Source organism: Chiloscyllium punctatum, chromosome 29 (assembly GCF_047496795.1).
Source record: "Chiloscyllium punctatum isolate Juve2018m chromosome 29, sChiPun1.3, whole genome shotgun sequence".
Taxonomy (NCBI): Eukaryota; Metazoa; Chordata; class Chondrichthyes; order Orectolobiformes; family Hemiscylliidae; genus Chiloscyllium; species Chiloscyllium punctatum.
The window spans coordinates 63,730,870-63,748,430 of record NC_092767.1 but is presented as its reverse complement, the minus strand read 5'-3'; the positions used below and the strand labels follow the sequence as shown (position 1 = coordinate 63,748,430).

The following is a 17,561-nucleotide window of genomic DNA, read 5'->3' as shown; positions in this document are numbered from 1 at the left end:
ACCAAGCCTAATCATGGACTAATCCAACAAAGTCCATGGTCACAAGTGCCATGATGCCTGAAGAGAAAAAGATTTATTAAAGGAGAACAATCTGTGTTCTTCTAGTTTGTTTCAGATAGTTTTTCTTCCTTTCAGAAGTCTTTTTCTATGCAATGACTTTTTATTTTTCTTTTGTATCCAAGATTTGTACCTTGGTATTTTTACCTAAGATGGCACCATGAGATGCAGTCTTTCTTCCTTCCTTTCTTTCTTTCTCTCTCTCTTTCTCTCTATCTCTCTTTCTTTCTATTTCTCTCTTTCTATCTCTCTCTTTCTTTCTATCTCTCTCTTTCTATCTCTCTCTCTCTTTCTCTCTCTCTCTCTTTCTCTCTCTCTCTTTCTCTCTATCTCTCTTTCTATCTCTCCTCTGTCTCTTTCTTTCTATCTCTCTCTTTCTTTCTTTCTATCTCTCTCTTTCTCTCTATCTCTCTCTTTCTCTCTATCTCTCTCTTTCTTTCTCTCTATCTCTCTCTCTCTCTCTCTCTCTCTATCTCTCTCTCCTCTCTTTCTTTGTTCTCTTTCTTTTTTCTCTTTCTCTCTTTTTCTCTTTCTCTCTCGTTGTCTGTCTGTCTGTCTCTCTCTCTCTCTCTCTCTCTCTCTCTCTCTCTCTCTCTCTCTCTCTCTCTCTCTCTCTCTGTCTTTCCCTCTCTCTCCCTTTCTTGCTCTCCTGCCCCACAGACCAGTCACGTACATTAGAGAGCCTTTTGGAGGGATTGTACCTGTAGAAGAGGTTACAGAGATGTGCTGTGGCAAGATATCATGAAGGAACCTTTGCACAAATAATGTTTGATACTTTGGGGAACTTGGCACTAAGACAAATTAATATTACCAAGCGATAGAGTTAACAAGACTTGGAGTTGAGGAAAAGACCTGCATGGCTATGAGGGAAAACTAAACTTGTTCAAGGATTTGAAAGTAAAGAACAAAAATTAAATGATTTAGGAGCCAAGGATAGTTTTTGAAGAGGGTCGGGGAGGGTAGTGAGGGTGACAGTGAGGTTCACTATCCAATGTGAAAGCCAGTGTTATCTTTGTTGTGACATGTAGGAAAATGTGGGAGCTAATTTGCTCATGCAAATCCCACGCAATACTAGATAACAGTTCTGATTTAGTGATATTGGCTGATAGATGAATAATATACAGATGTTTCAAGAAATACATGTAAGATGATCAAAGGTGCTACCAAGTAAAACAGGAGTTGTGGATCTTTTCTCAGAGAAAGCCCAATGGTATTAGCCATGATCCCATTCAAACTAGGTGTGGTGAAGCAGACATATACGTTTGGACCCTTTAGACTTAATAGAGCAAAAAATTTGGAACGTACTGGGGGAAATAGTAGGGGTAGGAAACTATTAAGTTTTATTGAAAAATGAAAGGATGCAAAAAGATGATTGAATAAATCAACATCAGCAAAAGAACCATCTTGAATGGAAGGCTAACAAATTGGCAATTAGCAACTTAAAAATGCAGTTTCTCCCAACAATAGCTGTAGGAGGATGCCTGGTAGCAAAAGGATCTGGGAAATAGATGTTAAGGAATGCAAGGAAGTGTAACTTTGACCTTAGTCATACAGCATGGAAACAGACCCTTCGGTCCAACTCATCCACGCCAACCAGCTATCCTCAACTTATCCGCACCAATCAAATTTCCTAAATGCATCGAGTCCCATTTGCCAGCATTTGGCCCCATACCCCTTTGAACCCTTCCTAATCATATACCCATCCAGATGCCTTTTAAATGTTGTGATTGTCCAGCCTCCACCACTTCCTCTGGCAGCTCATTCCATGCACACACCACCCTCTGTAAGAAGAAGTTTTAAATCTTTTCCTCTCACCTTAAACCTATGCTCTCTCTAGTTTTGGACTCCCATCTTTGCAAAAAAGACCTTGGCTATTCATTATATCAATGTAGGAAAATGACTTTAAACCTCTATCTGGGCACCCCTCGGCCTCTGACACTCCAAGGAAAAAAGCCCCAATCTATTCAGCCTCTCCCTATAGCTCAAACCTTCCAATCCTGGCAACATTCTTGTAAATGTTTCATGAACCCTTTCAAGTTTAACAACATCTTTCCTATAGCAGGGAGACCTTGACTGAATCCACGGAGATAGCAAAGTCAGGTTTGACCATCGGTATAGGTAGGGATGTTATATAGAGTGAGAGGAGCAACTGATTTTTTTTTTTGAAACTTGTTTTGAGAGTCAAACTATTTGATATTTGATTATTTTTATAGTGTCATAATTCCTGAAAAGCTGGACTCTATTATCAACAAGTATGCAGAGTATACACATGACAAGTGGGCTTTTGAGAAGGTATGATATTTCTACTGCTTTCAGCTTTTGCATTGAAATATGTTGCCTTTCACTGTGCTAACTGGCTTCAACCAGATTTTGGAATTGTAAGCTCTCTAATCCATGCAGAGCAGCAGTTTAGATGGGTTGTTTTGTGACATTGTTAAATCCTATTGTTGGCTGTCTGCCCTTTGCAAATTTACCTATACAGTACATGCAAAACTGAACTGTATAAATTTCCATACAGCGCAAGTCTGAGTTTCAGTTACCTGCAGCATAAAAGAAAACATTTTTAAAAAAACTTGCCCCTCAGAAAATGTTTGTGTGTCTCATGCTTAGAATGCATAGTCTGCCATGAACACTGTTTGCCAAAATCGCAAGTTTTTCTGGGAATGTATCTCCTTTGAAGAGCCTGATTTCACTGTGTTGTAATCGAACCAATATAGAACACTCATAACTTTTGTTTCAATCTTTTGATTAATGCTTATAATTCAGACTTTCTTCCAACATTTTCAAGACATGCACATCAATAAGTACAGTGAAGATCAAAGCTGCTTTGAATTAAAATTTGCTCCCTTATGTCTGCCTTCTGCAAAAGATAAGTCAAGGGAGATACAATTGTTCTTTATTTTCAGTTCACAGCATCAAAGACATTGTGGGATGTCTACACTATTCATCTCTCTGCTCCAGCAGGCAATAATTACCAAATTGCAGGACTATTATTTTCAATCAAAACTGTCATACAGAAGTAATACACTTGCACAGAAGCAGAAAGACACAAGGTGTTTCTGAAGGAACACACATTCACTAAAGATGCATGCAGTCCAAGAGATCAAAATACCTTCAGAACATGTCTTAAGCTGTTTGATAATGAACAAGATCTTCTGGAACAAATAGTCTTTCATACACCTATTCATAATGATGTTTGAAAATGGATGAGGTGATATTCTTGTTCCAAGTAAGACTCCCACTTATCAATTGAATAAATTACAATAGTTCTGGAAACTAAATTTGAAAAAACAGACATTTTCGTCCTAAACTAAAATAGAATAGGCATAGCAGGGGTTTAGTTGCCAAAGTAAAAATTCATACTGCAAGCATTACCACATGATGCAATTCCACAAAAAAATTCTCTGATATCAGTTATTACAGACTGCATTTTTCAAATTATGATTGTGCATGGAATATATTTGGGAAGTGAGAAAAAGGTGTATTTTTCAGTAAATGCACAATTCAGTTGCAATATTGTCCAGGCCATATATTGCAGTCAAATAGTTAGCATAACATGTATCGATGAGAGGAATACAATGACCATTGTCTTATCTGTCATCTGCTGGATTCCTACACCTGGGCTGATTTTTACATTGGAAACAGGAAAAAGGGGTAGCATTTTGTGTTAGGAATCCACCCAGAGAGAACCTGACTAAGTTCCAGGTTTTCCTAGTCAATGTATACATAATTAGGCATGAGGCATTTTCATACACCCACAGCAGCCATGACAAGGGGTTAAGAATTTATGTTAGAACCTGCAACTGCACCATAGGCATCCAAGATGGAATAGGGGGACCAGAGGCTAAGTACCTATAAGGGGAACAGGGAGGTCCTGTTCCTGGAGGGTACCAAGATGAGGCTACTTTTCATGTAGCAGTAGCACCTCTCTTTTAATTGACATCTTCCTCAGCCTGAGTGTATTGTAGGCCATTGTTCACCTCCAAAGGCTCCTTTTTTTGAAGATACACGGCTTGTTTCCAGCACTTACTTCTTGGTGCTCACCTTGAGGCATGCCCGCTGCTCCAATGCCCAAATGATGCCAGATGGTTGAGGACCCATGTACTGACAAAATTCTGAATTCTGACTTCTCCTTTCATATATATTGAAACGTTAGCTCCAAAAGGATATGCCTTTCAAATGTGGAAAGACAATTTTTTATATACCTTTTTCAATCACTTCCCAATTCTGAGAGATGAGCTTGCTTCCGTGCACTTGGTGCAACTTCGACAGCTGATGTTTGGCCATGTCACTGAAAAGTTACTATAAATTATTGGGGACAGGCTGTTAATGAATCTGCAAAGATATTAATTAAATGCTTTGTAGGAGGGGTCCTGCTCCAACTCTTCCTTGTTGGGATAATAAATTTGCGGATGACTCTAAAGTCGGTGGGGTTGTGGGCAGTGTGGAAGGATGTTGCGGGTTACAGATGGACATAGATAACCTGCAGGACTGGGCTGCGAGGTGACAAATGGAGTTTAATGTGGAAATGTGTGAGATGACTCACTTTGGAAGGAGTAGTAGGAATACAGCGTACCGGGCTAATGGTAAGATTCTTGGCAGTGTGGATGAGTAGAGAGATGACAGTGTCCATGTGCATAGATCGCTGAAAGTTGCCACCCAGGTTGATAGGGTTGTTAAAAAGGCATAAGGTGTGTTAGCTTTTATTGGAAGAGCCATGAGGTCATGTTGCAGCTGTACAAAACTCTGGTGCAGCCACACTTGGAGTATTACTTACAGTTCTGGTCACCGCATTATAGGAAGGATGTGGAAGCATTGGAAAGGGTGCAGAGGAGATTTACCAGGATGATGCCTGGTGTGGAGGAAAGGTCTCATGAAGAAAGGCTGAGGGACTTAAGGCTGTTTTTGTTAGAGAGAAGAAGGTTTAAGAGGTGATTTAATAGAGGCATTCATGATTATCAGAGAATTAGATAGGGTGGACAGTGAGAGCCTTTTTTCTCGGATGGTGATGGCTAGCATGAGGGGACATAGCTTTACGTTGAGGGGTGACAGATATAGGACAGATGTCAGAGGTAGGTTCTTTACTCAGAGAGTAGTAATGGAGTGGAATTCTACCATTTCTAAATATCTGTCTGCCACTTCCAAACCCCTCTCCATCATGTACTCAAGATTTCCAAACAGCCCCCTCATCAGGGTGAAGGTGGTGTAGTGGGAATGTCATTGGACCTAGATTCAAATCCCACCATGACAGCTTGTGGAATATAAATGCAATTTGTAAAATCTGAAATCTGACACTATAGTCTCACTGGTGATGACCATGAAACTGTCACTGACTCATACACAAACATGTTGTTCATTAATATCCTGTGGAAAAGGAACTTTGCTGTCCTTGTACAATCTGGCTGACATACAACTCCAAGCAGCAATGCTGTTGACTCCTAATTCCCCTCTTAAATGGCTGAAGGAGTCATTCAGTTCAAGACAATGAGGAATAAACAAATGCTTGCCTTGCCAGTGATTCTGACATCCTATGAAAAATAAAGAAAAGAATTCCTGCTGCCGACTGTCTCTTCTCGATCTTGCTTGTTGCTGTTTTCCACTTTCTGCTCAAATCAGGTGAACAGCTGATCAGCTGTATGAAAACGAGGACCACCAGATGAAATCTACCAGGTCCCCTGCCAACATTTACAAACAGAAATGAAGTTTTCTCTCACTTGCTTCCTGAGTACTTAAATCTTGTCCTATTGTTTTCTGGTGGAACTGAGGAAGTTATTTAGAGGCAATCAAAAAAATGGTACCCAAAATCAAAAGTACAAATAATTGCCAGCACTTGTTGTTCTCAGGCCAGTAAAAAGTGCTAAGGAAATTGTGTCTCTGTATAAATAAGTCTTAAATCTACAATAAATTTTAAGATCAGATTTTACATGAAGTTTATTTCTCATTGCAGATACAAAATAACTGGAGTTATGGTGAAACTATTGATGAAGAAGCCCAGACCCATCCATGGTTAAGACCATATAAAACATTCTCTGAAAAGGTATAGGCATTACTGTTTGAATCTGGATAAAATACTTTATCAATATACCCACAGTTAATACCTACTACCATGTACAAGATTTAATTTTAAAAGCACTTTACAGCTATTAATAATTAACTTGGATGTCTCTAGGACAGGGAAATATATAGATGGCCAATTAAAGAATCTCTAAAAGCTATGATTGCCTGGGAATGGACGATTGAAAAAGCAGGCGAGGGAGTGGAAAAGAGTGAGAAAGGAGAGAAGAAAACCCGCAAGATTTCACAATCCGCCCAGGTAAGTAAAGGTTTCAGTAATCTAAGTATGTAAATTAGTTCGCTGAGCTGGAAGGTTTGTTTTCAGACGTTTCGTCACCATACTAGGTGACATCATCGGTGAGAGTTTCCAGTGAAGTGCTGATGGTATGGCCCGCCTCTCTATTTATAGATCTTGGTTTCTTAAGGTGGATGACATCATTTCTGGTTCTTTTTTTCAAGGGAAAGTAGATGGGGTCTAAATCGATGTGTTTATTGATGGAGTTCTGGTTAGAATGCCAGGCCTCCAAGAATTCTTGTGTGGGTCTTTTTTGCCTGTCCTAGGATGTGTGTGTTGTCCCAGTCAAAGTGGTGTCACTCTTTGTATGTATAAAAACTAGTGACAGTGGGTCATGGTCTTTTGGTGGCCAGTTAGTGTTCATGTAGCTTGGTGGCAAGTTTCCTGCTAATTTATCCGATGTAACCTGTTGGTGGAGTTTGTTCAGCTAAAATGGTTGCCACTCAACATCAAGAATGGCTGAGTAAACATAGAATTTTCATCATAGAAACGGCCTTTAGTGTTCATGCTCCAAATGAGCCTTCTACTTTGCTTTGCCTTACTCTTATCAATATGTCCTTTTAGATCCTTTATTTTTCAAGTGCTAGTTTCCCTGAAATGTTACTCCCCTCAATCCTTAACCCTTCTATGTGGTAATGAGTAAAGAAGTTCCTCCAGAATTCCTTATTAGATTTATTTTTGATTCGAGGTTTAGAAAAGATTTGTAGCTCGGGTTGTGGATGAGGTCATGGATGAGGTCATAGATTCGTTCGCCGAGCCGGTGTGTTTTTCTCTTGACGTTTCGTCGCCTCGCTATGTGACATTGTCAGTTCATCTTCTCAGTCTTTTTAATGTTATATGACTGGAAGTACTAAAAAACAAAAATACACAAATACCAGACAGGCCAGACCACCAACACTTTACCCAGCAAGGCTACAAAATGTCCGCAGAAAAGCACACCAGCTCAGCCAGCGAATCTATGACTCTATTTTTGACTACGTTAAATTTATAGCCCTCCCCTTTGAACAAGTGGGAACACTTTCTCTACCTAGACTCTGTCAAGCCCCGCTATTATCGTAAAGAACTCTTAGGCTACCCTGTAATTATTATCTAGGAAGGTGACCCGATAGAGGTTTACAAAAACATGAGGAGCATGGCTAGGATAAATAGACAAAGTCTTTTCCCTGGGGTCGGGGAGTCTAGAACTAGAGGGCATAGATTTAGGGTGAGAGGGGAGTGATATGAAAGAGACCCAAGGGGCAACTTTTTCACACAGAGGGTGGTACGTGTATGGAATGAGCTGCCAGAGGATGTGGTGGAGGCTGTTACAATTGCAACATTTAAGAGGCATTTGGATGGGTATATGAATAGGAAGGGTTTGGAGGGATATGGGCCGGGTGCTGGCAGGTGGGACTAGATTGGGTTGGAATATCTGGTCGGCATGGACAGGTTGGACCGAAGGGTCTGTTTCCATGCTGTACATCTCTATGACTGGTATTGTCCTTTCCCTTTGCACATTTTCCAGAGCTGCTCTGTTCTTACTATTAGACAATAATATATGTGTAATAGGGAAATTATTGGAAAAAATAGCGAAGGAGAAAATCTCCGTTTTAGAGAGGCCAAGTTCAATCAGAAATAGTCAGTTTGGCTTTGTCAAAGGGAGGTCGTAGCTTAAAAATGTGTTGCTGGAAAAGTGCAGCAGGTCAGGCAGCATCAAAGGAGAAGGAGAATCGACGTTTCGGGCATAAGCCCTTCTTCAGGAATTGCTTATGCCCGAAACGTCGATTCTCCTTCTCCTTTGATGCTGCCTGACCTGCTGCGCTTTTCCAGCAACACATTTTTAAGCTCTGATCCCCAGTATCTGCAGTACTCACTTTCTCCAAAGGGAGGTCATGCCTAACAAGTTTGATTGTACTTTTTGTGGAGGTGACCAAGTGTTTGGATGAAGGTAGGGCGGTTGATGTACTTTACACGGATTCTATGAAGTCCCATATGGGAAACTTATAAAAGAGGTAAAAGCTTGTTGGATGCTGGGTATTTTGGCAAGTTGGATCTGAAATTAGCTAGTGACAGGAGACAGAGGGTGGTGGTAAAAGGCTGGTGTGACTGGAGCCCAGTGTACAGTGACATTTCATAGAGGTCAGCGCTGGGCACCTTATTATTTATGATATTCATAAATTATATGGATAAGAATGTAGTAGAGGGTGAGAATGATCAGTAAATTTGCAGATGACAAAGATTAGCCAGGTGATTAACAGTATGGAGGAATCTTAGGTTTCAGGAGAATATGAATGGATTAGCAGACAGGCAGATGGAATTAAATCCCAATAAATGTCTAGTGATGCGCTTTGGAAGAAGACAAGAAAATATTCAATGGCAGACACAAGGAAGCTCAGAGGGACAGAGGAATCTTGGGGTGCATGTCTATGGATACATGAAGGTGACTGAACATATTAATAGAGTAGTTAAGAAGCCGTACAGGGTGTCAGCTGTTATCAGTCATGGTGTAGATTATAAGAGCAGGGAGGTTACGTTGCAGCTGTACTGAACTCTGGTTAAACCGTAGCTGGCATCCTATAGGAAAGATGTGATTGTTCTGAAGGGAGTGCAGAGGAAATTCACCAGTATGTTGCCTGGGAAAAGACATTGCAGCTATGAAGAGAGGTTAGATCATGTTGTCTTCTTTGGAACAGAGAAGTTTGAGGGGACTTGATTTGAGGTGTATAAAATTACAAGGGCAAGGAGAGAGCAGATGCAAAGCAACTGTTCCTGCTTAGTCAAAGGTAAAATAACCATCACGTTACCAGAACCGCCATGGGCTATTCTGTCATTTTAGGGGGAAGTGGGTACTGGAGATTAGAGTCAAGATTAGAGTGGTGCTGGAAAAGCACAGCAGGTTAGGCAGTATCCGAGGAGCAGGAAAATCGATGTTTCGGACAAAAGCCCTTCTTCAGGAATGTCATTATAGACTGAGAGACAGCTAGTGGTTCTTTAACCTGAGAATCACCATGCATCAGGTGAGGGGTGAGTTTGAGAAGGAGAAACCTTCGTGGTAATCTCCACTGGTGCAGGAATTGAACCCATGCCGTTGGCATTAACTCTGCATTGCAAATCAGGCATCCAGGCAACTGAGTTAAATTGACCCTGGTCAAAGGGTCAAGAACGAGGAGGCACACTTTTAAAGTCAAAGTCAGAAGCTTTAGATGGGATTTGAAGAAAAAATTCTTTTCAATCAGTTTGTGGTGGGGTTCTGGAATGCACTGACTGGGAGGATAGTTGAGGCAGGTAACCTCATTACCTTTAAATTAGTACTTAGATGAACATTTGTAGTGCCATAACATTCAAGGCTATGAGACTAGCAAGGAGAAGTGGCACTAGAGTAGGGAGCAGTGCATTTTTTGGTGAAGGGCCTCTTCTGTAGTCTAATATTCTATGATAAGAAATAATTGGCCTAACTGAAACTTTAACAAACATTTTGTTTAAAAGGGATAATGCCATTTTTACAAGCATACCCTTTTTGGCTTAGTCATTGCTTCTTGAGAATTATGTAAATCATGAGGCTGTCGTGAAGAATTTTAAAACATACATGGTGAAATCTTATTGAACTTTGAAATGACAAAGCAAGCAGTCGCATTACGATAGTGATTTTTTACGCTTTGACAAATTATTTTACTTTTGTCATAGTTCCATAATATTGTTTCATAATATGAATTTCTCATGCAGATGGTCTATGATCCTAGTCATGGATACAATCCACAACCCCCTGAGCTGCTGAACATGACATTGTCTCGTGAATTGCAGGTAGAGAATATATATTGTTTTCACTCAAACGATTTACAGCTCTGCAGGGTAAAATTTCAGTGTGATTTCACATCTGCTTGGAAGCTGCTGTTTTCAGTGGTCACAGACAATTTACTCAAGTTGTATTAATTTGACAATACATTGTACATTGAAATTACAAGGTGAAGGTGAAAATTCTTGGAGTGTTGCATCATATCAAACAATTTGTCCTGTCGATTGATTTGTTAATTCAGGTGAATATTACTTAGTCTGATAGGCATTGTGAATCTTCATAGTGTAAACAGAATTATAAATACGGAAGAAATTGTGTGACATTTCCCTGTGGTCACTAATGTTATCAAAAAATGGTAATGACTCAATAACATTAAAAAGAACTACCAGATACCTTTTATGTTTACCACTGGTCAAATCACCTTAATTTTATTATGCATCTATGAATATTAGTGAGAAATTTAAAAACACATCCAGGTATTTTAGTTGAAGTTCAGACAGGCAGATTATGTAGTGGCCTTGGCTGAGATGTAAAACCTGAATACTGAATTCCAGGACAGACCTGCAAAGAGACTTGTGGTTAAGAAAAGATAGGGACTTCAATTCCTTTCTCCACGATGGTGGCAGAATCAAAACAATAATGTTACACCAACTGAAGCCTCCTCGATCATTTCCAGGTTTTTCTCATTTGATGAATGTCTTAATGTTTGTGGTAGAAACGAGCAGCAACCTCATGACCTCCTTCAAATCTCAGTGTATAATTCATGCTCTCCATAATATTATAGATTTGATGTTGTGTGATCAAGCTATTGATTCTTGAAAGAATCGCTGTAGGCTACTCAAGAAAAAGATTCTTAAATGATCTTCATGAGATTTAGGGGTGTTTATTATTATCTTAATTAACCTGTCCCAGCTTGGGACTATCTGACCTGTTTCTTTGTAATCAGCAAACTGATCTAAAAGAGTGAGCTGCTCACCAAAGGTTGTTAGTAATGGCCGCCTGTGAAAATGGTTGGGGTCTCCAGTTGCTTCTACTGGTGGATGGTGAGTTTGCTCCTCCTAACCGCTGGCTAATGGAAACCCTTTAAAGATGCAAGGCCTTACAGCACTGAGAAAAGTCAGAGCTGGTATGGAGTTGACAGCATGGAGGCTGCAGGCATTTCCTGTTTCTGTCAGTGCAGCAACAGGAGACTGCCCTGGAAGTGCAGGGTGTATAAGAACCACACAACTTTCAAAGCAAGTGTAGTGCAGTAGCTGATAAGCAGGCTGTGACTATATAGAAGGCAACCTAGTTCATTTAACTAGCCACTATGAATTACCATTGGCACTAAAACTCACCAATTTTCTTGCATTTTATCAGAGGTATTAAAATCATTATAACATAGATAGTCATCCATCCCATTGTGTACATGCTGAACCTCCTAAAGAGTAATTCATGTACTATCCCTTCCTGCCCTCTCTTCAGTTCCTGCATATTCCTCTCTATCAGAGGATTAGAATATTTAGAAAATGTAGAAAATTTACAACACATAAAGTGGCTCTGCCCGTTTCCAGCATCTGCAGTCATTGTTTTTATCTTATGTCTGGACCAGCCAGGAAATGAATCACCCAGCTTAATCATGTCTTTCAACACTTGGTCCATATCCCTGGAGGTTGTGGGATGTCAAATGTGTACACAGACACTTTTTAAATATGTTGTCGATTTCTGCCTATACTATCTTTCAGACAGTGAGTTCCAGACCCTGATGACCCTCTGCATGAAATTTTGTTTTCTAATCTCCCCAACTCTGTTACCTAAAGTCATATAGCATAGAAACAGGCCCTTCAGCTCATGTCAATGCTGACCAATAAACACCAAACTGTATTAATCCTATTTACCTACACTTGGTCCATAACCTACTATGCCCTGGCATTTTAAGTGCTCATCCAGATACTTCTCAAATGTTGTGGGAGTACCTGCCTCCACCATCTTGAGAAGCATGTTTCATATTTCTACAACCCTCTAGAGTGAAAAAAATGTTTCTTCAGATCCCCTTTCACCACTTATTCCTAAACTTTAATTTATGCCCTCTAGTCTTAGACACATCTGCCATGGGGAAAAGATTCTCACAATCTTCATAATTTAGTACACTACAATCAGATGACCCCTCAGCCTCTTCTGCTCCAAGGAAGACAATTCCAGCCTATCCAGTCTTTCCTCATAACTGAGACTTTCCATCTCAGGCAACATGCTAGTGAATCCCCTCTGCACCCTGTCCAGGCATAATCCTTATGACAATCACTTTAAACCCATGCCCCTAATCACTTTATCTCTCTGCTAAGGGAAATTGGACATTCATATTCACTCAGTCCAGCCTGCTCACAACCTTATATGACTCAACCAAATCTCCCCTCAGCCTCCTTTCTAAGGAAAACAACTGCCTGTTGTTATGACACGATGGTGAATCTCTCTGTTAATTAAACCAAACACCCAGATAAGCTCACCTCACCTTGTAATCTATTAAAATATGTGTGACAGAGAACTCCCCAAATTCCACTATTTAAAGAAAATAGCACCATTGTATTCTTTAACTTGAAAAGTAAACATTAAACAACAAATATTCACAACGCTAAGCCCCCTTTCTCTTAACTGCTTATTACTTGCATCCAACTCTGAAATATACTGTTCCAATAAAACACTTACTAAAATTGCATCAACTTAATTCCAAAACCATACAGTGCTGTCATCTTTGGTGTCTTTCTACTCTGGCTGAAGATCTCCCTGGGTCATCGTCTTTGTTTTTACTGTGAAGGTGTTTCATATGAAAAGGCAGAGAACGTCTCAATGTCTTGGGTCTCTCTCTCTCTCTCTCTCTCTCGATTGCAGTTGCTCTGTCTGATTTTAAAAATGCCTGCCTTTTTTATATCCCAACATCGGATTGTCTCATGGGATCGATGTTGGCAAAATAATAAATTCGAACTTGGTTGGGTTTTATTATCCTGGAACATAATTTAAACGGGTTAAATTTGAATTGTTGTCAAAACAGCAACCAACTCAGGTATCTATTTCATACCAACTGTTACATAATTTGAATTTTCCAATACACTCTGCTCTTATAGGCTCTCAGTGCAGAACAGCATTCACTCTCTCTTAAAGGTACAGTACATGCCTTCAACTTCATAACACTATCTAATCTAAACTTACAAATTTCCAGTCCTGACAGCATCCTTTCAAACCTTGTCTGGATTGTCTCATGGCCCATAATGATACACCAGAATTCAGCCACGTTTCTTGGTCAGTAATTGAATCCTTATTTTGTCTCACGTCCAACTAAAATGAATACCAATGCTACAGGTGACTGCTTTAACCACAAATACGTAACTTTCCCAAGGGAGGGGCTGGCATCCTAGTGCATCATCTGCTGAAATGCTAAGCATGCCAGGAAAATGTTTAAGCAAATTAATCAGCAACCATCACATTTGTATAGTGCCTTTAGAGTAACGCATCCTAAGGTAGTTCATAGGAGCTCCATCAGACAGAGTTGACATCGGCCCACATGAAGACAGACTAGGAATTTGTCCAAATTGTTAAGATAAAGATCTTCTGAAGTGATTTAGAGAAGAGCAACAGGCAGGTTTCAGAGTGCAATTTCAGAGTGTTTAATACCATGATTGTATACGCCCTGTGAACCCATAAAGAACATGTTTACTCGTTCCTATGAGTAACTAAGAATTGTTATTATTCTTGTTGTTAAAACACAGATGTAGTGTAGACTCTAAAACTTTGAGTGTTCTCCTAGTTCTCTGATATATTTCTAACCCCTCTCAGATAAGGTTTCAATCTATTTGCCAGATTCAAGATGCCCTTATCTGCTAAATTTGATGTTTTTGTGGATTTAAAATACTTCATTTTAAACAAAGATAATGTTGTGATCCAAACTTGCCTAAAAGATTAGAAAAATTGAGACATTCTGTAATATTTCTGGACTTTAAACACACATCCTGTATTTTGCAGTCGATGGCAGAGCAACTCGCAGAAAATTACCACAACACATGGGGTCGTAAGAAGAAGCTAGAGTTGCAAGCTAAAGGTAAGATTACATTGCCAATAATATGCCATCAGGTATTAAAACCTGCTGTATGTTTTATGCATTGTCTGTTACCATAATCTCATGTAATTGCTATGCCTTCATTTTTAAGATATTCTTCCTCATGCTTTCATGATTTTCAATCCAGGCGACGATCAGGTCTTCATTTGTTCTGGTGGGGGATAACTCTAGCTAGCAAACACAGACTACTTGCAGGTTCACCTTCATAAGTGGGAGATCAGGGATGACCTGAAGTGCAATTGTGGCCATGAACCTCATTTGACGGAACACAGCACATTAATCTCGTCAAGAAGATCCATTGCAGAATATATCTCATTTCTCCACTTAGCATGTCAGGAGGCCATGAGTAGGATTGCCAGGGTAAACATCTCGTTATAAGCTTTTCCCACCATGTGAAAATAGTCTGGTAGAATCATGCTATACACTATTTTCCAAAACAATATGGGCAGAGTGTGCAGAGGACTGTGAAACTTGGCAGAGGAACATAGTGAGTGGGTGGGCAAAAGTTTGGCAGATGGAATTCAATGTTAGTAAATCTGGAATCATACATTTTGGTAGGAGTAACAGTAAAAAAGATTAGTACTAGAATGGTAAAAAGTTACAGCATGCTGCTGTGCAGATGGACCTGGATGTCCTTGTGCATGAATCACAGAAGGTTGGTCTGCAGGTGCAATAAGTAATTAGGAAGGCAAATGGAATTTTGTCCTTCATTGCTCAAGGGATTAAGTTTAAACGCAGAGAGGTTATGTCGCACCTCACAAGGTACTGGTGAGATTACTCCTGGAGTACTGTGTGCAGTTTTGGTTGTCTTACTTGAGAAAGGATGTATTGGTACTGGAGGGGAAGCAGAGGAGATTGACTAGGTTGATTCCAAAATTGAGGGGGGTGGCTAATGAGGAGAGACTCAGTAGATTGGGATTATATTCATTGGAATTCAGAAGAATGAGGGGGGATCTTATAGAAATATATAAAATTATGAAGGGAATTGATAAAATAGAAGTAGTTAGGATGTTTCCACTGGCATTTGAAGCTAGGACAAGAGGGCATAGCCTCAAAATTAAAGGGAGAAGAATTGAGAAGGAACTTCTTCAGCCAGAAGGTTATTAATCTATGGGACTCCTTGCGAAGGGAAGTAGTTAACACTACTTCCATAAGTGTTTTTAAAGCTAATGTGTTTGTGTGTGTATATATATATTTTTTTTAAAATAAAGGAATTAAAGGATACGGTGAGAGCACAGCTAAGTGGAGCTGAGGCCACAAGAAGATCAGCCATGATCTTATTGAATGGCGGAGTAGGCTCAAACGGTCGGATGGCCTACTCTGCTCCTAGTTCTTATGTTCTAAAAAGGCTGACTAGTTCTTCAGGGTTAAGAATCACACAACTTTGCAGAGGAACATAGATACATTGAGTGTGTGAGCAAAGGTCTGGCAGATGGAATTCAGTGTTAATAAATGTGAAGTCATACATTTTGGAATCCACAACCACCTGATGAAGGAGCAGCACTCCGAAAGCTAGTGCTTCCAAATAAACCTGTTGGACTATAACCTGGTGTTGTGTGATTTTTAACTTTGTCCACCCCAGTCCAACACCAGCTTCTCCAAATCATAATTCTTCAGACGCATTGCATCATATAGTGCAGCATTTAGACATCGTGAAAATGAGGTAGCTGTTGATTTAGCTGTATTTCTATGAATTAGATTGAAGAGATTTTTCCTAATTTCCCATATTTCATTTATGACAGCCTCTTTGTAGAAATATCCAGTTGGATATTAATTGCTCAGTTGATCCAAGTGGTGGCTATGTTGATGTCTGCTCACATTCCAGTGGTATCGACCAATTACTTTCCTGTCAGCATACTGTGACTGATCAATCATGTAAATGCTTCAGTAATGCACAAATAACCTGTGATCAGCATTACTTCATTGTGAATTGCTCACTGATATATGTTGTGCCTTTTTTCATGTTTCACTTTCTCTCTAGAGATAGTGCTTTACTTCAAAGTTGCTCTTCCCTCAAATATTCTCTTTAAAATATTTTTGAGAAAAGTGTGAGGACAATGCTGACCACTTAATTTGGCACAATTCTGTCCTTCCTCTTCACTAAAAATTGACACATTATACATACTAGAATGGAACTTCCAGGTCACTGATTTCAACATAATTGTTATAAATCTCTTGTTTTTTAGTAAATGGATTAGTTTCCCTTCTTTGTGAGGTAATTACATGCAGAACATTGCATCTGTGTTTGCTATTCTGCTATAATATCTTGCAGTTTAACAACTGCAATTGCTCACTGCATCATTTTTTCGGAAGATGTTAAGACTTCAATTTGGTTGTTTCCATGAACAGTAAATATTTCATACCATTTGAAAATAACACTGGTATACTGCTAGCGCTTAACTACCAGTTCTCGTGTTACCAAAGTGTCGTCGTAAAAATTACTAGAATGTTTTTTAAAAGTGAGAATATTCAACAAGTCTAAATGATTAAATTGTTCCTGATACATGTAAATTGATTAGTGATTCCTTAATCTAATTTATCACAGTTGCTTTTGTTTCTCAAATATTACCTGAAGCACATTCCAAATGTTGATAATCAATTTTGCTGCATTTGCTGAACAGAAAGTGTTCAAATTTAATGTTATTGTTTTAAAATGTTGTGGTTTTTCAGCATTTGGACTGATGGTTTAACCTGGCAAGCATTCATAATTGTACCCAGAGAAGATCAACTCATCTTGTTGATGCAACTTACATTTGTCTCCTCACATTATTTTGTCATCATTACAGATGTCACTCTCTCAATACTTGCTTCCATTACGCTCCTTTTTTTCTGAATGAGTTTCTGTTCAAAGTATTTCTTCATCACTTCCCTTTTTTATGCTTGTTATTCTTCCCCTTTGTGTCTTTATTTCTGATCCTCACTCTTCAGTTTATATTTTTCCCTCCTACTCCTTTTCATTTTCATGGTTTATCTTCATATTTCGATTTTCTTCAGCTATCACCTAATTCTGACTATTGTCTGATTACTTTTGAGCACACTTTATGTAGATACTTGTATATTTGTAGAATTCAAAATGAAAGATTTCAAAAGGAAGAATGCTCAGATACCATATAAGACAATTCCCTGGGAGAGCAGAAATTCATCATGGGTAGTGTGCCATATTCAAAAGCTGCCCATTAGAGGCAGCACCTGGTGGTCTGCAGTTCCATTGCAGTTAATGAAGTATCAGGTGCTGCTTGTAATGAGCATTATGTAATGGCTGCTGCCCAATACATATTTATATAGTTCATTCCCCC

The 17,561-nt window shown here is 39.3% G+C and overlaps 1 protein-coding gene across 12 annotated transcripts in view; it reads left to right on the top strand.

Annotated features, from left to right (window-relative positions):
- The window catches only part of LOC140454477 (ryanodine receptor 1-like), a 400,334-nt gene that overhangs the window by 226,415 nt on the left and 156,358 nt on the right, over nucleotides 1–17,561 (top strand). For all 12 annotated transcript variants that reach the window (XM_072549257.1, XM_072549253.1, XM_072549254.1 and 9 more), the window contains 5 exons: nucleotides 2,271–2,349; nucleotides 6,005–6,094; nucleotides 6,227–6,370; nucleotides 10,109–10,186; nucleotides 14,172–14,247. In XM_072549257.1, coding sequence (XP_072405358.1) covers nucleotides 2,271–2,349; nucleotides 6,005–6,094; nucleotides 6,227–6,370; nucleotides 10,109–10,186; nucleotides 14,172–14,247 — 467 coding nt within the window. The remainder of the gene's footprint in view (nucleotides 1–2,270; nucleotides 2,350–6,004; nucleotides 6,095–6,226; nucleotides 6,371–10,108; nucleotides 10,187–14,171; nucleotides 14,248–17,561) is intronic.